This window comes from Carassius carassius, chromosome 7 (assembly GCF_963082965.1).
Source record: "Carassius carassius chromosome 7, fCarCar2.1, whole genome shotgun sequence".
Lineage (NCBI taxonomy): Eukaryota > Metazoa > Chordata > Actinopteri > Cypriniformes > Cyprinidae > Carassius > Carassius carassius.
This window is the reverse complement of record NC_081761.1, coordinates 16,749,709-16,771,963: the sequence shown is the minus strand read 5'-3', so window position 1 is coordinate 16,771,963 and position 22,255 is coordinate 16,749,709. Positions and strand designations below refer to the sequence as shown.

General features: G+C 38.8%; 1 protein-coding gene across 1 annotated transcript; it reads right to left on the bottom strand.

Annotated features, from left to right (window-relative positions):
• Positions 1 to 1,644: 1,644 nt before the first annotated feature.
• On the bottom strand, positions 1,645 to 20,330 carry mxd4 (MAX dimerization protein 4). The gene is made up of 6 exons (XM_059554047.1): positions 20,031 to 20,330; positions 19,478 to 19,577; positions 17,667 to 17,696; positions 7,619 to 7,733; positions 5,040 to 5,199; positions 1,645 to 2,380 (listed from the first exon to the last, which is right to left on the bottom strand). The coding sequence occupies exons 1-6, from the start codon at positions 20,092 to 20,094 to the stop codon at positions 2,223 to 2,225; spliced, it is 627 nt and encodes a 208-aa protein (XP_059410030.1). The 5' UTR covers positions 20,095 to 20,330; the 3' UTR covers positions 1,645 to 2,222.
• Positions 20,331 to 22,255: the final 1,925 nt, after the last annotated feature.

Here is a 22,255-nt window from a genome sequence, read left to right as displayed (position 1 = left end):
AATCAATAACTTTTTAGGAAAATATTATACAAAAGCTACTACAGAAAATATAAAATCACTTTCAGTGACCAATATTTATTTTTCTTTTTTTGGCTTCTTTTTTCAAATATTAATTTGTTTTTTGTCTTTTTTTGTTTCCTTTTGTTATTTATTTTGGTCTAACCTGCTTTGAAGACTGGGACTGTCTGTGAAGAATTGGAATTCCCAGCACAAAGAACTTCGTTTCATATACTGAATATTGCACACTGCACTGCATATATACTGCTGAAGAAGGCTTCGGAAATTATTGCAAGTACGTTACGGGGAAAGACAATGAACTAACAATGAACTAGTATCAATATAATTTTCTGACAGTACCAACACCTCAACAACAAAGAGCTTTTTTCCCCCCTTCACACAGTATGGTCATACAGTTTTGATTTGTCAGTTTGACTGCTGTTAAACACACACACACACACACACACACACACACAATCTAAACATAACAGGTGAAAAGTCTAAAAGAGCTAATCATCTTATCAAGTCTCTCAGGCTTTGTCCAGAATCAGTTCACTGCATAAGAAAGCCATGGCTTTCCAAGTTTACTGCTACATGATTTACTACTGAAAGTTTTACATAAAGACTACTACACTGATGCACTTGCAGAGCACCAATTCTTTGCTATGAATCAACCATTAGATATTAATATTCTCTTTTTTTATTTTACAAAAAAGTGGTCAATTAATGAATCTTCATGGTCAATTTAACTGCGTTGGGTAAAGTGCCCTGAAGTTTTGTCCTTTTGCTCCCTTTCCATTAGTCTATAAGGGAGTCTTAGTGTGCCTGATGCTATGATTTTCTCTTTTAAGAAAGAATTTGGTTTAAACCCATAAATCAAAATGAACTGACACACAAGCAAGCTCTATTCAAAAACCTAGTGACCTGCCTGCCTAGATAGCATTTTGGGTATTATAGACTTGCGCCTCAATTTTGGAACAGCAATTTACAGCTGCATTTACATGAATGCAGAGATCTGATCTTTTGATCATATCTGATTTTTTTTGTCCCGTCTATTTATATTAATTCAAGACAAAACTTGTATACGATATGTGCATTTATATTAATTCTTGTCCAAGCTAGAACAATTCCTTTGGTGATCACTTTCAGCAACTCAGTTGACTTTCTGGTTTTGGATGTCCGTATATAAAATGTTAAAAGGTCACTGATGTTGCAACACGAAAGATAAATTAATGGTAGTCTTCATTAGATCTAGAATTCTGAAGTGAAAAAAAGGTAGCGCTGTGAGATTATATTCACTTTGATTAAATTTAAGAAAGAGATGTGTTACCTGCATCTGTGCATTATCTTTACATCATGAATCTATGAGTTTAGGTACTTCAAAATCAGTGAGGTTACAACTCTGTTGCTGAAAAATAAAATATTGCGTTCAGTAGAGAACCTATTCTATTTATAAAATTCACTGAGCAGGTTTCTATGCTCCTGAATGTTGCTGTGTGTGTGGAATTTTCTACCTTTTATAAAGTTTCCTTATCTAGTGATTTGTGCAAGTGCGTACAGGCATTTGTGCTTCATAATACGTTAATAAGATTAGTTATATTGTGTGTAAATGTGTCACCCTCACCTGTGGTGGCTTGGAATTCCATTATGAATATATATGTTTAGACATAGATCAGATTTATACAATATATATCTGATTTAAAAACTACATTAGGTAGTGGTTCAGAATGGATGCAGATTTTTGTGTTTATACATGTGCGACAATATCTGATATATGTGGGAGTAAAAAGAAAAAAAAAAAACGGATTTTGTGCAAGTGTAAACGCAGCCAAAAAGTACACAGGAAAACCATGCTGCCTTGTGACACACACATTAGCAAGCCTATTTAGAGTTTTTTTTTTCCTTTTCAGTTAGGATACTGCGTTTAAGTAGACGATAGACAGCTAGGCAGTTACTAGGTTGTGGAACAGAGCCACAATTTCTCATACATACACAGCAGAAGAGACAAGTTAAAACTGCATTACCACACCACATGTTCTTACTAAAACCACATATTGCTTGTCTGTGTGTATTTGTGGGGTAAGGGAGGGTTTGATATAAAGCGTTGAAAGGGCTGAGAGGGAAGAGAGTTTTCTGGGGAGTGGAAATCAGCCAGGTGCTTCCTGCCAGCTGGGAGTGGCTGATGGGTATGTTGGAAGTGACACACTGCTGCAGTCTGACACGGCCTAGTAGATGTGAGCCTGTAATCTGTGGGAATGTGAATGGTGGCCTCCATCGCTGGAGCTGCTCTGCAGGCTGTAGTGGTCCTCACCATCGCTAACACTGTCCACGCTATCCCCCTCACCTGGTGTGAACTCCATGCCCTCTATGTCAACGTCCACTTCTGTATACACACAGAAATAAAAACTCATTAATAGTGATTTTTACACCTCAACCAATGACCTCAAGAATGAAGGAATATTCCATGTTGTTACACCTAATTTCGATGGATGAAAACTCTGAGATATTGTCAGTTACCACAGACTGATTTTTGACTTGTTTAATAAATGAGTAGGCAATACAAGTGGTGTGGTTATGCTTATGAAAAACTGTGCTTATGTTGATTTTTTTTCCAGTGCTGCCCCACTTACTTACTGGTTTTTCATTGTACATGTATATACTGTGAGACCGCTTCCTTTTTGTTTGTACATATTGAGGGGTGAGGAGCTGAATTATCAGTGGTAATCAACAGCATATTCATATATACAGGCTGTTCATATTGCAGCTGAATACAATACAATTCTGATTCTTTTGCTCACTTGCTTAATTTGCCAAGCTCAACTTTTAATCATAATATATATATATATATATATATATATATATATATATATATATATATATATATATATATATAATTTTTTTTTTTTTAATTTGCTGTTGCACTGAATGGAACAAAGTTAATGTGCAAATATTTGTCCTTCATCGTGTTACTCTTCATCCAGTGTATACTGGATCTCTTATTATAATGATTTCCTTTGGACACGACACAAGGGTGTTACTGATCATGCTTGGGATATGTGAATGATCACAATGTGTATATAATCCTGAGTTCATTCTCATTGAAAAAATGTAAAAGCCAAACAGGATTTTTTTAACCAAACATACAGCACTTAAATTCAATTTGAACAAAGTGTCCATAGAATTCCTTACAGAAGTGCAATTAAACGTATCTGTTTCTACCCTAATCATAAAGCAAAATGTGATTGGCTATAGTGAGAATGTGCTACGATTGGTCAGCAAAGTGTGCCTGTTATCTGATTAGCTTGAGTAGACGGTGGGTTGTGTCCACATATTTATGGATGTATTTGGCAGCATGTTTTGATGATAGGAATAGTTAAAAAAACAGAAGTGTGCAGCGACCCACAAATGCACAGAAAGCCATTCAAAAATACACTGCGAGGAGTCCACATCTTTTTTATGTTGCTGCCTTATATTACACTGCTTTAAGTTACTTTTTTCCACATCAATCTACACTCCATGCATCATCTTTGCTCATCAGCATTTGGCAATTATCTGCCATTCTTCTCACATCTACACCTCTCAAGCTCTGTCAGGATGGATGGGGGTAGATGCACGTTTTCAGGTTTCTCCAGAAATATTTGATTGGGTTCAAGCCCAGGCTCTAGCTGGGCCACTCAAGGACATTTGCAGAGTTGTCTATAAGCCAGTGTTGCTGTGTGTTTAGTGTCATTGTCCTGTTGGAAGCTGTACCTTCTGCCCAGTCTGAGGATCTGAATACTCTGGACTGGGTTTTCATTAAGACTATTTCAATATTTTGGTGCACTGAGGTTTTCTTTTACTCTGATGTGTCACTCAGTCCCTGCCACTGAAAAAACAGCCCCACAGTATGAGGCTGCTACCAGCACACTTTACTTTTGGGATGTTACTCTGCAGGGTGATGAGCAGAGCTGGTTTCCTTCCAACATGATTCTTGGAAATGAGGTTCATCAGACCAGAGAATATTGTTTCTGCTAATGCCAAGTGAGTTTTCAGGGGTCTTCACTAAGGAGAAGTAGTCTTGCCACACTGCCATAAAGCCCAGATTGGTGGAGTGTTGCAGTGATGTCCTTCTGTAGATTTCTCCTATCCCCACATATGATTATGGAGCTCAACTAGAGTGCACATAAGTTTCTTGGTCACAACACTAACCAAAGCTCTTCTCCATCAATTGCTCAGGTTGGCCAGGAGGCCGGCTCTAGGAAGAGTCCTGGTTGTTTTAAACATCTTCCATTAAGGGTAACGGAGACTACATGCTTCTGTGACCCTTCAATGAAGCAGAATTTTTTTCTGAACTCTTCCCCAGATGTATGGCTTGACGCAAACCTGTTTCTGAGCTCTACAGGCAGGTTAATTTTTTTTTTGTGTGTGTTTTTTTTTTTTTTTACCTCAGGCCTTGGTTTTTGCTCTGATATGCATTATCAGCTGTTAAAACTTTTATTAAGATGTGTGTGCCTTTCCAAATCATTATCATTCAACTGAATTTGCCACAGGTTAACTTCACTCGAAGTGTAGTAACTTCTACTAGCAATTTGAATGCTCCTTGGTTAAATTTCAACTGTCCCAGATAATAAATACTTATGTAATGTAATCATTCGTTTTTTTTATTTGTAATAATTTTGAAAAGGTGTAAAAACCTGTTTTTTGCTTTACCATTATGGTGTATGGAGTGTAGATTGATGTGGGAAAAAAGTAATTTAAAGCAGTTTAACATATGGCAGCAACATAAAATGTGAAAGAAATTAAGGGGCAAGAATTCTTTCACAAGGCTCTCTCTCTCTATATATATATATATATATACACACAGACACACACACACACACACACACACATACATATATATATATATATATATATATGTATAAGCAATCAAGCGATTGGTCAACTATCATGACCAAGTCTATGTAGTACATGGTTTATACAGTATGTATGTATAATTGCTGAAAGTATAAGGTTTTATTGGATGTAAGTGAATATCAGCATATAAGATTTCAGCTGTGCTGTACCTTGCTCAGAGTCAGTGGAGATGGTGGAGCCCATGCTGTCAGTGCGGATGCGCTCTAAACCCTGTACAGAGAGCTGCTCCAGGCGCCGTTTGAGGTAGCGATGTTCTCTCTGCAGTTGCTCCTTCATGTTTAGAGCCTTCCTGTCCTGTTCCTCCAGCTTCTGCAGAGCATACGTTTCCACTGATCAAACCACAGAGCACAGAGACACCACACCACACTATCATCTATCATTGCCTAGAGCATGCACAGTGCAAGAAATCCACAATTTTGTGAGCTAAAAGGGGAAACAATCACATTAACAGAAAGACAGATCTATGCTGCATGACAGGAAATCAGGCAGGTTAAGCTGAAATACTGTGTATCAAACAGGAAAGAAACAAAAGGGTCAGCAGACACATGGTACTTGGTTTTCTTTGTTTTGTGGCTTTCACACACTTTTCATTCCACTAAGGTTTACACCCTTTTTCATTAGAAAAAGCTATTTTTTCTTTTATTTTTTTTTAGTTTCCTTTAAAGAAAAGTTTCAGTTTAATGAGTTTCTAGATGTGGCATAATCAAGTAAAATTTAACCAAGTATTTCAAGTCATTTTTATTTTTTATTTAATTATTTTACAAATATCATTACTTTTTAGGAAGTCACACCACATAGCATTTTACAACCTAAACTTAGCTTCCTTTGTCTTAAAAAGGTGAAATTGTCTTATATTGTAAGAGAGATTTTGACCTTAACACAAATTCATGAGGGTCTGCAGGGAACCTTTCCATGGTATCTAGGGCTGGACCAGAATATTCGATTATTCGAATACTTGTTCGGTGGCCTGGCATTCGATTTTCAATTTTGAGATTCGAATATTCTTTTCTTTTTCTTTTTTCGAACACCTGGCATCCCCTGTGAAACGGTTCTCAATCGCGCTTGAATATGAATCTTGCCCATCAGTGAAAGTCATGAACGTCTTGATTAATTTCATCTGGAAGAGAAGACAAAAATGCAGAAAACCTCAGCTGTGTGGGAGCACTTTAAATTGACTGAGGACAAGACAAAGGCAGTGTGCCCAATATGTGATTTGAAACTGGCCTACCACAACAGCAAATTAAGTTTGAAAAATCACCTGAGTTCTGTAAGTAGTACGCCTATAGTATATTGTTGGTGTAAAAAAAAAACTGCTTTTATCCACCACGTTAATCAGTAATTTTACACATGATAAAAACGTGCACTTAATTTGCTTGAAAAAAAACTTGCGAATACGGCAGTCATAAAAAATGTACTGTAGCCCAGCCTAATAATAATTTGCCTATATTAAAAGTATTGCTCTTAACAGATCTGTGTGTTTTGTATGACAAGTGCAGTGTCCGTTCTCGAAGCATAAGCCCTGCCCGCATGAGGCGCGCCGCTTCCGGCTCGCGCTGTTCTGTAGTTTATTAAAAGTTTATTAATTCTGAACGTGTCACGTGTTCATATTGCACCACAATGCAACACTGCACTCCCTTGGGTCCACAGCAACTCACCTGCCACACGTGAAGTTGATTGGATGAACGTTTCTCAACATAATAAAAATGCAAACAGACAGACAGACATACACACAGAGATCCCAGCCTTTATTACACTGTGTCAACACCGGACGCCAGATGCGACAGTTGTCGTGTCGTGCTGCAGCTAAAGTCTGTCTACAAAGCGACTGTTGAAAATCATTTGAAATTTGTGTTAGTATGTCATAAATAAAATGCAGAAGCAGTTTACTATCGGGAATTTGGCGTGCCACACCGTGCCCCATACAAAATAATAGGTTCTAATGTATTTGGGCGCGGCGTGGCTTCCGGTGTAGACACGGTGTTGAGAAAAAAATATGTTCAGCCCCCTCCCTCCAAAGCTTCGAATATTTGATGTTGATTACTGCCGAAGCTTCAAAGCAAAAAACCAGCCCTAATGGTATAATTTTCTGTTCTACTGTTTTGCTTTTTTCCCTTCATGCTTACGCATGTAGGATGGACCATAGATATGTATAGATGCCCCATTCGACCGCTCCAGGTAGATAGCACATAGACGTTGAGCCATTCTGAGCCGTTGACCATTACGATATGGCAAACAGCTTACTTATATTGGCCCATAAAAACAGTTGCTAATGAGGCATTTACGTATACATATCTATGGGATGGACCACATCACTATGTTGGTGGCAATACATAACTTTAATCGGGGAGAGGAGTTGTTTTTAAATAATAATAAGCAGTGAAACTTTTCCAGAATTTCATTCTTTTTATCATTTTTTCCCTTGATGATATCAGGATAGCTGTATCACCCTAAACGTTTTCTTCATAGTACCACACAAAAATATCAATGTGAATCTTCATTCAGCAATTGCAAAAAAAATGATTCAGTGGTTTTAAGTTGGAGTAAATTACCATCTCAGTCATGTCAATAACTGTGGGTCAATGGAGTTGCAACATGGAGAGTGACATAAACTTCCTGTAGACAGTTACTGATTAACTTCCCTTCTGACTGTAACTGCTTTAAGCTGCTCTAACCTCTTTACTGTTGTGCAAACAGAGATACTGTCAGAAAGATGCTGATTTGTTTGTACCTTGATGTGCATTTTGGCGCGTTTGAGCAGACTCAGTGTGGTGTGACGGGTGCTTTCAGGACCCAAAGGCACAAGCTGTTTCAACTGCTCCAGGTACAATCGCAGTTTGGCACGTCTGCAATAAATAAAGAACAGGTTGGAGTGAAGTATTACCCTGGGATGAATTTAGAACTTAAGAACTGATTCAGGATGCTGCTGTGGGTTGCTAACAAAAAGGCTGCTGGTTTGAAGCCATGCAGGCATGACTGAGGAACCAGATTAATAAGATGTGTGAGCAGCTTAATGTAAGAGGACTGGTCCTGTGATTCATTTAAAAATAAAATTCACCAAAACTCTACAAAAAAAGACTCCACAAATACTAAGGATATGTCACAAAATACTTTATTTTGACAGGGGCAAAGAAAACAGAATTGAGGGGGACAAAGTCTTTCAGTATAAAAGACCTTTCACACCAAACCAAAACTGAAACAAACCATTGGTCTATTAATACCATGTGCAACATTAAACTTTTGTATATTTTGTAATTAATGCTACCAGATAGATGTAAAGCAAATTCATAGTTTGTCGATTTACAAACATTGAGAAATCTTAGTGCAGTTCAACTCTATCAGCAATCTTACTTACTAACTGCAGCTCTACATAGTGGCTGTAGTAAAGGAAGTTCCGTGTTTCATCTATAATATATATATATATATATATATATATATTATTGATTGGTTTAAGCTAAAGAAGAAAATAAATTATATTAGCCATCAGTGGTTCAACTGTAACATTATGAAGCGATGAGAATACTTTTTGTATAATAACTTTATTCAACAATTCATCTCGTCTGTTTCTCTCCACATCACTGTAGCGCCATTTTGGAGATTATGATCTGAACGCAGGCAGAGTACGCTCTTCTGCATCACTGGTGGCAGATGGAATATTCTGACAACGTCTTTCATATTTTTCTGGACTTTGACAGTGTAACTTACTTGCCAGTCTATGGGACAGTAAACAGCCTCCTGGTTTTCATCCAAAATATTTTAAATGGTGTTCCGAAGATGAACAAAGCTTTTACGTGTTAGGAACGACATGGGGATAAGTGATTAATGACAAATATATATATATATATATATATATATATATATATATATATATATATATATATATATATATATATATATTTTGGGGTGGAGTATCCCTTTAAAGTAGATAAACATATCTGTAGATCGAGTTACCAAGGCGGTTGACAAAAAAAACAAACTGACTTTCCAGAAATAGACTCTGCCAGAGTCCATCAGAATGAGGCGACGCAGGCAGACTGGGGAAGTGACCCTTTTTGGAGAAAGAGACCATTGACTGTAGTGTGTTCAGCTGGTGTGGGAAAAGCCAGCCCTTTTACACCTCTCAAAAGACAGAAAAATGTTCATACTGCATATGACCGACTCTCATGTAAATATCCAGACACAACACAAAAAAACATCTTCATCTGCAACAAATCCTTACTTGCTTACAAAAGTGAAATGGAAGTGGATGGAAATGTATCTCTGAGGATTTTTTTTTAGCTATTCCTAACCTGTGAAGCCTCATGAATGACTCTACAATGGCCTTGACACATGCACACCTGACAAAGTTACACTTATTTGTTTTTACTGTGCCTCCTCTTCATTGTAAAAAGCAATCTTAAAGAGCATTGCACTGGGAACAAAAATTAATCAAGTCCACAACTATGTAACTAAAAAGTATAATGTTAAAAATGTTTTGATACTTTGAGTACAATGTTTTGATACTTTTTATGGTTCATCTCAATTGGTTTTATTCAATCAACTGGTACCACATAAGCTGCTACAACCAACAGATTGGGTCCAGTATTACTTGCAACCATACTGTTGTACTGATCAAAATAACATTTTAACAGCGTTTAAAGAAAGCCTGGAAAGTAAATCATAATACAGTGTACCTACTAACACAGAGGCTATTTAAAAAAGGCCAGGCATCACAACATCTTAACTCTGTGAATTATTAACATGAGCTAAAATAACAGGACAGTGTGCTCGAGGTTCTCTTTCTGATCCTTCACTGCTTTTTACAGCAATAGTCCACGTGTACAATTTCAATCAATAATGTATCAAGACTTTTCATGCAAGTACTTTTTGAAATAGCCCATAAGGCTTCAACTCCTAAAAATCTGATCTCACCAAAAGTGCAGTGATCTGATTTCTGAGTCAAACAGTCAAGTCAATTAAATTTTTATGGCAGTTTTCATAATACATAATGTTCCAAAGCAGCTTTACAGAACATGGGGCCTTAAAACCCCACTGAAACCGCATAATATGACAATGGCAAGGAAAAATTCCCTAAGATGGTAGGTAGGATAAGAAAAACTTTTGAAGAAACTATACTCAGTTGGGGTCAGTCAAAACAATAACAAATTAATGCACTTGACTTAAACTTGAGTTTTACATGGGTGAAAATTCACAAAGGAATTCCTGTTCTGTGAGAACAGGAATGGTGGGTAGCCTGCGAAGGACAGGCACAGCATGAATTCCACTATAAACACATACAGTAATGTTGCAGGTTCAGACGCATCTTCAGTGAACTGGATTGCTGTGTTAACAGATTTTTGCTGACCATACCAGCAGAGATTCCAGAAGAGAACCATTTAATTTCTCAGACCATGTCTGAAATCATTCTGCTGGAATAAATCCTGGTGTTTTTTGCATAGAGGAATGTGTCCTGTGTTAATGCCCCCCAAGAAATGTGTCTTGAGCTTCAAACGATCCACTAACTAATTATCAAAATACACAGTTTTGCACATCCATGTGTAGACTTACATCTTAATGCCTTTTTTGATAGGGTATCATTGCACATTATAATTAAACAAGTCTTCCACTGACAAGTTGCTGCTAAACTAGCAAAAGACTTGCTTACAAATACTGAACATTTAAAAACCATGCTATACCAAGCTATTGCACATCCTTCTCAAGCTCCTGATGAGTCAGCAGAGTTAAGCAACTCAAGAAAAGGATGAGGCAGAAAAAAGAAAAGAGCAGACATGAAGTAAGAGTGTGGAGGGTGTCTTCAGACTCCCTCTTTGAGTAACAGACTGGGCAGGAAATGGGCATGTTCTTCAGTTATGATGCCAGCACCACATCATCATCATCAGTTTCCCAAGACTAATCCTAAAATACGCCCTGAAACCCACATACAAAACTACAAACTGGATTTTTTAAATCCAAAAATCTAACAATTATTTAAACTATAGTATCTTTTAGGTGTTACCTCTTTTACTCTACCCGTCAAGCAATGATGCTTGCTTTAGCAAACACCACTGTTAAAACTATAAAATAGAAAATAATGTATTCAACTCCACTGGCACCTCCCAAAACACTCTTGAAGTCACATATTAACTTAATTGATGTCCAGATATGTACAGGTTAGCTTAGACATTATTTCAGAAATAAACATAACTGTGACTTGGAAACTTTAAAACATTTTGGTTTCCTGCCTCCAATTTTTTGCTGATATTGTCATATGTCTTGGACTTGTGGGCAGCACTCTGCAACAACACTTTTGAGCATCTCAAGATGTCCTTTCCCAAAGCCATTCCCTTTCTCCTCCTCTGTTGCTTTCTATTGCTACTCTTTTGCCTGTTAAATGAAGGCAAAAAAAGAGACAAAAACCTTTGCTTTCCAACAATGGCTATAATCAGAGATTTGTCCCGTCAATAAGGCATTGAAAGTTTTTTTTTTTTTTTTTATACATTGCACACACAGAGAGCAAAGAGTGGAATACAATGCTGCAATGATAATATGATCATTGAAGCTGTCAAAACCACATCTTACTGTGGGTATCAAGATGCCTTTTTTTGTCTCATTCGACAAGGAAAACGCCGCTGGAGGCTGGCTCCAAAAGGGAGTCAATCCCATAGACTCCCTAAGTTAAAATGCCCAACTTTACACCAGAAAAAACATGTTTACAGCCTGATACAAAAAAATAATTTTAGTCTATATAGCTAATTTTGCCCTTTGTGACAACTGTGAGGGGAGTGAATTTTTTTTAGAACTCATCCGTTTAAATTATATTAAAGGGGTCATATAATGCTACATGCACTTTTACAAGTTGTTTGAACTGAAATGTGTGTTGGCAATGTGTGTACACAACCACCCTATAATGATAAAAAAGTGTTTTTTTTTTGTAATCTCGTAAAACATTTTCCCCTTTCTCTTTTTTTTATGATTTATTTATATACTTTAAACAATCATAAAAAAAAATACTAAAAATAATAATAATAATAAAAAAAAAACATTTACAGAAACGGGAAGATGAAAATACACAAAACATTCGAGAAAGATACACTGAGAATTATTTTCCCCTCAAAACAAATAAAATAAATAAATTAGAGTACAGTACAATCACATACAGTAACAGTAAACATAGCAGTGTTTCCCCTTTTTCAAATCGAGCCGTCTGACCATGTGACGTCACACGGTTGGAGGCCCCTCCCACGATTGTTTGATTGACAGCAGCGTTTCAGCACAGACTGGACTTACCTCAGACCCGCCCTGAGTGAGCCGTCATCAGTCCGAGATGCAGAAAAGCATGACTCCTAAGTGATTGAGGTGTTTTGTTGTTGGATGTAGTAATGAACATAGCAGTAGTCATTTACTCCTGACATCTGAGCAACTGAAATTGCAGAGGATTAACTTACGTTTGGATCTGAAAGAAATGCGCCCTTGATCTACTTAAATGCGTTTATGTTCACGCGAATCATTCATGATCCAGCCTTCAGCAGTGAGTGTAATGTATTTAAATGAATCATTGCAAATAGCCTTTCCTAATATTGTGCTAACTAGCAAGTTTCACTATGAATGTGGCTAAAGTAAACATTCTCTCAGAGAGCAGATCAGAAGAGAGGGGCGGGGTCAGCAGAGCTCATTAGCATTAAAGGAGAATTCCAAAAAGCAGTGTGTTCTGAAAAGAGCCTGGGTAATAAATGTGTTTTTACACTACCACTGAGAAATTTTAAACAAACTGTGTTACAGACTTTTCATTAAGAACCTAAAGAATCATATCAACTTGTGAAAAATGGGCATTATATGATCCCTTTAAGCCTTAAAGTTCTGCATAATTAACGGCTCAGCCACTTGACAGTTGGATTGCCGCTGCTGTCACCGCCATCGAGCAAGATGGGCGTGGTTTCAGCAACCAGCTTCCGCCTTTTTTGCCCATTTCCAATTATCCAGGAGTGACGCTCTGTGATGCACTCCCAAGATGGCAATGGCCACCTCCGCCCACTTTTGGCTTCAAGAATGCTCTTCAAAACCAATGGGTGACATCACGGACACTACGTCCATGTTTTTATACAGTCTATGATTAAAACATACAAAAAAACTGCAGTTAACAAAACAATACCCATGAAACTTGATAAAGCTTGACAAATTTTGCCAAAAATGGGCACAAACTGGAGAAGCAAGATCGCTTTGTTATTCACCAAAAGACAGCAGTGACTACAGCCAAAAATGATTATACCATGTTTTTTGCTTTAGGGGAAAGTATTGCAGATTAAATTGCATGGAATATTGCATACTTGACATAAAATGGCAAAAGCATCAGAAAGAAAACAAACAAACAGACATGTTTTCCAAAAACACAGTGGATATTACTAGAGATCATGTTTGCATGGAACAGGCCCTAAATGACCTAATAAACTACTAAGAATTCTAGATGGTACTTAATTTGCTGATTTGTGATGTTGAAAGGAGTGCGAGTCTGATATAGACCGTATCATCTATACATCATTAATATATAGAGATCAGTGATCGGTAAGGCTGTAGTGAATAATATTGAATGATTTTGCAAATTATTTTAATTTCACATGCTGTATTTCAATCATTTTAAAGGGGTCATATGATGCATTTAAATTTTTTCCTTCCTCTTTGGAGTGTTACAAGCTCCTGATGCATAAAGAAGATCTGTAAAGTTGCAAAGACTAAAGTCTCAATATTATTTATAAAAAGTTAAGAGTCAACCACGCCTTACCTAAAACGGCTCGTTCCAACACATCCCCACATGTCTACGTCACGATGTGGGAAGATTTGTATAACACCACCCAAAAGTTCACGCAAAGAAAGAAGCCGTAACTTTGATTCTTGCTGTTGCTGGGAGAGTAACCTACAATGCTGGTGTCTGTTTCTATAAAGTGGGGCAGTTTCAACTTTGCATGGACAGTCTGGCGCTTCTGACTCACAGTCTGTAAGTACATTTTCATATTTAAAGAATTTGCCACTGATGATTCAAATGCTAGTTTTAAACAGTGTAGAGTAGCGATTGTTGTTTGTCGTTTCTCCGATCACAAATGCAGACATGGTTTTATGTTTGGTGACCAGCTGGTGACCTGGCGGCTCAGCGGTGGTACAGCAACCGTGACGAAGGGACGTGACGTCTCTGTTCCCTCCTTCAGGGAAATGAGGATTACCATACGTAACCAAGACATTCCCTTTCAGTCGGTCACTCTCTACGTCACGCCCCTATTAGGTGTAGGCCGGGGCTCGGAACAAGTAGTTCCACTCACCATTGTCAAAGCACTACCTCACTGGGTGAGACCGGATAACACTGGGTAAAAAGTACCCGTTCCGCTTGGAACAGGGACGCTGCGAAGACCCCAGCCTGCCCGAAGGAGTTTTCGGGAGCAAATACACATATAGAATCAGTTTAGGTCAGTGGTAGGCAAGTTCGGTCCTAGAGAGCCGCAGTCCTGCACAGTTCAGCTCCAATCCTGAAAAAAAAAACTCACCTGCCTGTACCTTAGTAATCCTGAATGGATTGATGAGCTTGTTCAGGTGTGTTTGATTAGGGTTGAAGCTGAACTCTGCAGGTCTGCGGCTCTCTAGGACCAAACTTGCCTACCCCTGGTTTAGGTGTATATGGAGAAATTTGAAGTGATTAAAACCCTCTTGGGAAGGCACAAGCCTGCCGGGGAAACACGGGCTCTAAGGCTATACTGTGGACAATACACATAAGAGTAGCGCTTAGGTCTCAATATGGAACCCAGCCTTCCATGGTTCTCACGGATTCATCATGAAGGCACCGGATGTTCCGCAACATCCAGCTGCCTAGGGTGATGGAGGATCTCAACAGGGACAGTACGGACACTCTGAAACAGTTAAAGCAAGCTGACACTAACCGGGGCCTCTCACTGCCAATACCCATTTGAGGTGAGAACACAGGAGGATACCGGCTCTACACGAAGGTTATAGAATCTAGCGTACGTGTTAGGGGTCGCCCAGCCTGAAACTCTACTAATATCTGTTAGTGAGGCGCCACGAGCCAGCGCCCAGGAAGATGCAACACTTCTAGTTGAGTCAGCTTGCAACCTAAATGGGCAGGGCACACCCTGTGCCTGATAAGCCAGGGTTATGGCATCCACAATCCAGTGGGCCATCCTCTGCTTAGAGACTGCATTCCCCTTCTGCCAGCCTCCGTAACAGACAAAGAGCTGGTCTGAGGTCCTGAAGCTTTGTGTCTGGTCTACATAGCATCTCAATGCTCGGACGGGACAGAGCAAAGCCAGGGCTGGGTCTGCCTCTACCAGGGGCAGCGCTTGCAGGTTCACCACTTGGTCTTTGAAGGGTGTAGTGGGAACCTTGGGCACATAGCCGGGCAGGGGCCTCAGGATTACCTGGGAGTCAGCCGGCCCAAACTCTAGGCACGAATCGTCGACCGAAAATGCATACAGGTCCCCTATCCTCTTGATGGGAGACAGCCGAGTGGAATCCTCTCGGCGAACAGGTTCCACTTCAAGCCATAAGCGTGTCATGTAGACGGTGCTGAGGTCTGGATGCGGGTGCCAAACAGTGCCCCGTCTCTGAGTCAGTAGATCCTTTCTCAGACGAATCGGCCAAGGAGGGGCTGTCACGAGGATCACTATTTCGCGGAACCAGGTCCAAGTGGGCCAATACAGCGCCACAAGCAAGACTTGCTCCTCGTCCTCCCAGACTTTGCACAGTGTCTGTGCAAAAAGGCTCACTGGGGGAAATGCATAATTGTAGTGAGAGGTCTCTGGAGAAGAAAACGGGTCTGGACCATCTGGGGATGGAGTCGCCATTCTCCCGGGAGCATTGCTCAAGACAGCTCGTCAGCTGTACAGTTGAGCAGGCCCAGAATGTGAACAGCACGAAGTGATCTCAGAACCTTCTGACTCCAAATGAGGAGATGGCGGCGAGTTGCGACATGCGACGGGAGCGAAGACCCCCTTGTCGGTTGATGTACGCCATGGTCGCTGTGTTTTCCATTCGGACTAGCACGTGCTTGCCTCGTAAGTGTCCTTTGAGATGGTTCAGGGCAAGGCACACTGCTAACAACACTGCTAACATACTCCTGAGACTGCATGCCCGTTGTACATGGCACCCCAGCCGGTGGTGAAGGCATCCGTGCAAACCACAGCATGCCTAAAGATCTGTTCTAGGGGCACCCCTGCCCGGAAGAACGTAAGATCTGACCACAGGGTGAGGATTTGGCAACAGGCCGGTGTAACTTGGACCTGGTGAGTGCCGCGCTTCTACGCCCACCTCGGGACTCGGCCATGAAGCAAGTGCTGGAGCGGTATCATGTGTAACAGGCTGAGTGGTGTAAGTGCTGCCACGGCCACCATATGCCCCGGGAGCTTCTGAAAGAGTTTCAGTGGGACCGCTGTCCTGCCCTTGAATGTATTCAAGCAAACTAGCACCACTCAAACCTCAAACCACCTGCGCTACTGCCATACGTGGTTCTCGTCTGTCGGCCGCCAGATCGTGGCAGCGGCAACGGGACTCCGCCCCTCTGAAGGTAGCAGAGCCTTGTTCACAGCTCCGAGATGATCATCTTCCCGCAGTGGGAACATGACTCATCCACGAAGGCTACCTCAGCGCGCTCGATGCCCAGACATGTGAGGCAGCGTTCGTGACCATCACCCATTGCCAGGTAACGACCGAACCCAGAAACGCATGGGTGAAATAGCATCCTTATAAGGACGATCGATCGTCTTTACAAAGATGCACCCGTGAAGCTCTTTTAGAGAAATGTGATCTTTAGGAAATGCTCTTTTAGGGCTGAGGCGCACAGGGGAATTGGCCGCTTGCAACACGACAGGGGGTAGTGCAGCCTTAAGCTTCCGAGAGCGTGCTGAACTCGTAGTTCACAGCAGACACAGTTGAGCAGAATGATACTAACACTCGGCTCCAAAGCGAAAAGCTGGTATGCATTGCACCTGCTGCCTTATTATACTCACGCTGTGATCAGCGGTAGCTGGATGCAATAATTGCATGCCAATGTGTATTGGCTCGTTTAGTTCAACCATATTTAAAAAAAAAAATCAAACTCAATTATCGAAGTCATACCTTGGATTTAAATATATTTTAAAATCAATTTATTATAAAATCGGGTTGTGGATCACTAAATCGTTTTCATTTTTATGATAGTCTAAAATTATTTGAAATTGGGTGAAATTTCAGACAGCCTTTTTGAGCACATGAAGGGCAATGCAGGAAAAGCAGGTTGTATATGTTATTGTAAACTCTAAATACAGATAACTCCAAAATGAAATATTGTCAAGCACATTGGTTAGCAGTAGACAGGCTGTCAGTTCATAAAGTGATCAGTTGTTTCTTCACAAAAGCAGTAAAGCATCCACTCTCGTGTACATTCAAAAAAGCCAACCTAGGTGTCCGATAATGCCATTGAAATTCGTGCTCAAAAATATCATGTAAATACGACAAGATTATAGCCCAACATATAGATTCATGTTGATAATACTCTCATGCCTTTTGAGCCAGCATATTAATAGCAAAAAAATCATATTGAATGCAGTGGGTTTACCAGCATTGTCTCAGAAACACTTGTAAAGTGACACAAATATATTTTATACACATATGCTGCCAAATTGGCTATTGAGTTGATTATCACCCACATTTGGCGAATGTTAATTTCAATCATGCTCATTTTTGACACAATTGAAATCATTACTACAAAACACTGGCTTTTAAGATATAAGCACAACCATTATAATCCATAATTGGCAGGTTCTTACCTGTGTTTTTCCAGCTCATTGTGTGATGACCTGAACAAGAAATAAACAGAAGCATGCATGAGTTTGGTTAATAAAAATAAGAAGAACGCTGACTATTTACTTGTTGGTCTACTGTAAGACAAATAAATTAAGAATCTTTCAAATTAAAATCAAAAATGTTCCCATTAATGTACTTTGAATAAAAAAAAGGTTTCTAGTATCATAAAAAGCAGGACACTGTAATAAAATATGTTTTGTAGTAAAAAAAAATGGTGATGTTCTACATATAATAATGTGGTCCAAAAGGAACTTTGAAAAGCTGCATTTGTTTGTTAACACCACATATGCACATTTGTTTGCCATTCATTTAAGATGCTAATCATTTTTAATGAACAAAAATGCCCCCGTTGTCGAGCACAAATATTCAACATCTTTGAAATCCAAAAAAGGAGCAATGTCAAATGTAATTTATTTTTACTTGGAATGAATGCACAAATAAATGAATGTATAAACTGAATGCTTTTGGTGCTCTCTGGCCCCTTCACACACTACATGCCGTTTTGCTTTGAATTCTACATTATACACAAAACAAAATGATTCTGCATGTCCTTACTGTGTCCAGTTGACCGATATCACTGTAAGTAAAGCACAGCATGCACTCAGTGACGCAGAGGAAATTCAGCATGCTACATCGCATTGCTATTTTAGTCCACGGTATGAATTCTGGGGTGTATGATGGGACAATTACATTTTCTCCAAACAAGCAAACAAATAAAAAATTTAGGGGTTGTAATGCATGCGAGATAAAAACTAATTATTGGTCAAAGCTGCAGTGTGCAGTTTCTGCACCACTAATGTCAGTATATGGGAATGCAATAAGTAATGCTATCACATTTCCCTTATTTTTCATCCGTAAGCACACATAATAAAATTGCTACACATGATAAGTAAACAGTAATTACAGCATAATTTATGGTGTTGGAAAAAAAGCTTTAACACTATTGAAAGTCCACAATGTCAGCAGAGGTTTTTTCAATTTGGGAAACAATTCCAAAAAAGTATTCCCAAGTAAGTTTGGTCAAAGGTAAAAGAAAAACATTGCAAATTTCCTGAAAAGTCCTAGTTCCATAGATTTCCTTTTTTTTCAGTGATTTCTATGCATTTGTGGGGGAAGGGAAGCACACTAGGCTCCTGCTGTTTTGCTTTGACATTGCAAGGAAAGGGGGCTAAAATGCAGCAAAACAGTTCCAGGGGTCAAAGCTCTTCTAGCAGCTGACTTGGGTCTATTCACACCACACCCAACAGCGACAGTTTAACCACACCTAAAGTACACTACTTAAAGCATACAGTCTATGACATGTACATGTGTCCCATTAATGCTCAACAATAAGTTATAATGTAAAGAATAGAAACTATAAACAAAACATGACTTCAATATTTACTGTCTGCATGCAAGAATGCTATTTTTATGCATGCAAACAAGTGATATAACTTTAAATGTCTAACCAGTTTTATATGTTAAGGAAATCAGCATATTTGCTGATGAGTAGTTTCCAACTACTTTGTGCATATGTGACAAATACTTCAAATGCACTGACAATGCCAGTTAACTTTAAACAACAAAAAGTTCTTGGTTAATTGAACGTGTAGTTTACGATAAAAATATTGATTTGAAGGGAGATGACAGCAGCAGAAGAAAGTTAACGCTGTACGCGTGGCAATGTGTATATACACAGCCAAGCCCAACAACAAAAATGGCGATTACATGTAGAATAAACATCGTTTGAATATATTCATTTATTGATATAGCAATGACATTGTACTGTATTTACCTATTGTTGTGAGGTTTTCTTGAAATAGGAGAGGATTTAGTTTTCTTTCTGGAAAAGTCACTATCGTACGGCAAAACAGATGCGTAACCGTGTTCAGCTTCTAGTGAGAAAAGTAAACAAAACCAGCATTAAATACAGACGTGCGTGATTCAGTGAACAAAAACAAGAATCTTAGACAGTTGGTATGTTTTAACATCAAGCCGTTTAACATTTAACAAATTATGCTTCTATCGAACTGTAAAGTTCTATCGACTGTAAAGCAAACACCCCCTCCCCCAGGTTACATTTGACGGAAAACGAAAACGAATCAACATTTTAACAGAGGCTGGGACGAATGTCATTCACGTATGTCATCTCATTTTGATTACTGCATATTATAGACTTTATAACTCACAGTAACGAGATGTCATCGTCATTTGGGACTTGAATTAAACTACACTTGATCCGCTGGCAGGTTTATAAGTGATATTAGACCAGCAGGACAACTAAGTTAACGTTAAATATTACAATTAAAATACTATTTTTAGATGACCACACAAACATCATTATATACCTCTGTCTCTTCTTTCCAAATACTCTGCTGCCTCAAGAAGAAGAAGAAGAGAATTAAGTTCCATTCCGATGTATTCACAGAAATAAAAAAATAACACAAAAAACGTGTTGTACACTGTTTAACAAATGGTGGAAAACAAAGGGAGAAAACAAAACAAAACAAACAAAAAAGTGACGACGCTTGATGTGGACAGTTCAATGCTGAGTCGTGGAGACTCTCGACAAAAATTAATGCAGACTGCACGTAAACTAAAATCTGAGATAGATTGATGGCTTTGTCATCCAATCAGACAGTAGAAAAGTATGAAAGGCGGAACTTAAAAACCATTGTGTCCAATCAGAGACTTCAAAGAGACGTTCACAGGAAAGATGTTGACACATTGCGAAATGTCATATGATTGGTTAGTCAGTGATAGTAACAAGGTTGAAGCCATGCCCTAGCAACAGTACGGGTGACTCAACCCCCTAATCTCTCATTGGTCTGACGTACACTTTACAAGCTGCTGATTGGACAGACGGAAATGTCGGGCGTGTTTTCTTAGTGAACTGCTGGCGCTGTGCGTGCTGGCAGCGACAAAGTTGTCTCTGGAAGACCTCGTAGAAGGGAAATGTTTTTGAGAGGCAGGATTCTGATCGTTTACCGAGCTAGAATCACATTAAAATACTAATGCAACTCACTTATTCACGTTTAAATAGTAAGATGTTAATTAGTTCATAATTAACATTAAATAAAACCTTTCAAGTTAGCAGATACTCTAATGATGTGTAGGGTGCGGTCGACTGTGAAATGGTCATCCAGCTTAAATCAAGACTTTTAAATAAGTTTTTTCTGATATTGTAAGTAAGAAAAATATTAATATTTTGTGTTTATAGTGTTTAAATATAAATATATTATAATAATATTTACATTTACAATTATTAATTTAGCAGAAGCTTTTATCCAAAGCGACTTACTAGTGAGGACAGTGGAAGCAATCAAAAACAACAAAAAGAGCAATGATATATAAATGCTATAACAAGTCTCAGTTAGCTTAACACAGTACATGTAGCAAGGGCTTTTAAATAATTTTAAGGCGCTTCCTGAAGATGGCTAAGGACTCAGCTGCTCGGATTGAGTTGGGCTGGTCATTCCACCAAGAGGGAACATTTAATTTAAAAGTTCCAAAAAGTGACTTTGTGCTTCTTTGAGATGGCACAATCAAGTGACGTTCACTTGCAGAACGCAAGATTCTAGAGGGCACATAAGTCTGAAGTAATAAATTTAGGTAAATGGGTGCAGAGCCAGTGGTAGTTTTATAGGCAAACATCAATTTTAGCAATGTGTGAGAAAAGCAGCTGATCATCATAACTCCAAGGCTTCTGGCTGTTTTTGAAGGAGTTATGGTTGATGTGCCTAATTTGATGGTAAAATTGTGATGAAACGATGGGTTTGCTGGAAACACAAGCAGTTCTGTCTTGGCAAGGTTGAGTTGAAGGTGATGGTCCTTCATCCAGCAAGAAATGTCTATATTTATAATATAAATACATATTTATAATTTACAATAAATGTTTTTTGTTGTTTGTTTGATTTTCATTTATTTATTTTAGTTTTTAGTTTTTTTGCAATGATAGATGGAAATGTAACGGGCTAGAATGCAATTCCATGACAGCTAGAAATATTATAAAAAATACTTTCTGCATAATGCTGGCTATCACAAGTTGTTCTTTGTTGTTTTGTCCTTGCAAGAACTTGGTTTTAACAGTTCAGCAGAAAATTGCAAGACATGTTCAAAGCCAAATGTTTAAGTTTGCAAGTCACAACAAATGTATTTTATCCATTTTCCATTTCTAAATGTTGTTAACATAAGTCAGCAGATCTATCTATCTATCTATCTATCTATCTATCTATCTATCTATCTATCTAGATCATCTTTGGTGATTCTCATTATGGCTTAATCGGCCTATTGCTTTTAACATTATATTCCTTTAGGGAAGAGAGTATACCTATAAAGGTTGAGCTGAGGTATTATCATTATCACAGAGCAGAGGCAAGGGATAGTAAACACATTATTTTCTAGACAGGGAGCTGAGAGACAGGAAAGAAGCCAGAAAGAAACAACAAGAAAAATGAGACCGAAAGCAGAAATTGCTGACCTCCGCTCACTATAGCCAAAAAAAAAAAAAAAACACAGCTGTTTCTAATTGGTAACTCGGCACCGACTGCTGACCTACATTCTGATGGAGATT

Bases quoted from the DNA above. Each gene is read 5' to 3' on its own strand.
- mxd4 (XM_059554047.1), bottom strand. From the start codon at position 20,094: ATGGAACTTAATTCTCTTCTTCTTCTTCTTGAGGCAGCAGAGTATTTG. The intron at 19,578-20,030 runs GTATATAATGAT...TTTTCTCACTAG, and splicing joins TTTGGAAAGAAGAGACAGAG to AAGCTGAACACGGTTACGCA. The intron at 7,734-17,666 runs GTAAGAACCTGC...TATTTATTGCAG, and splicing joins AATGAGCTGGAAAAACACAG to ACGTGCCAAACTGCGATTGT.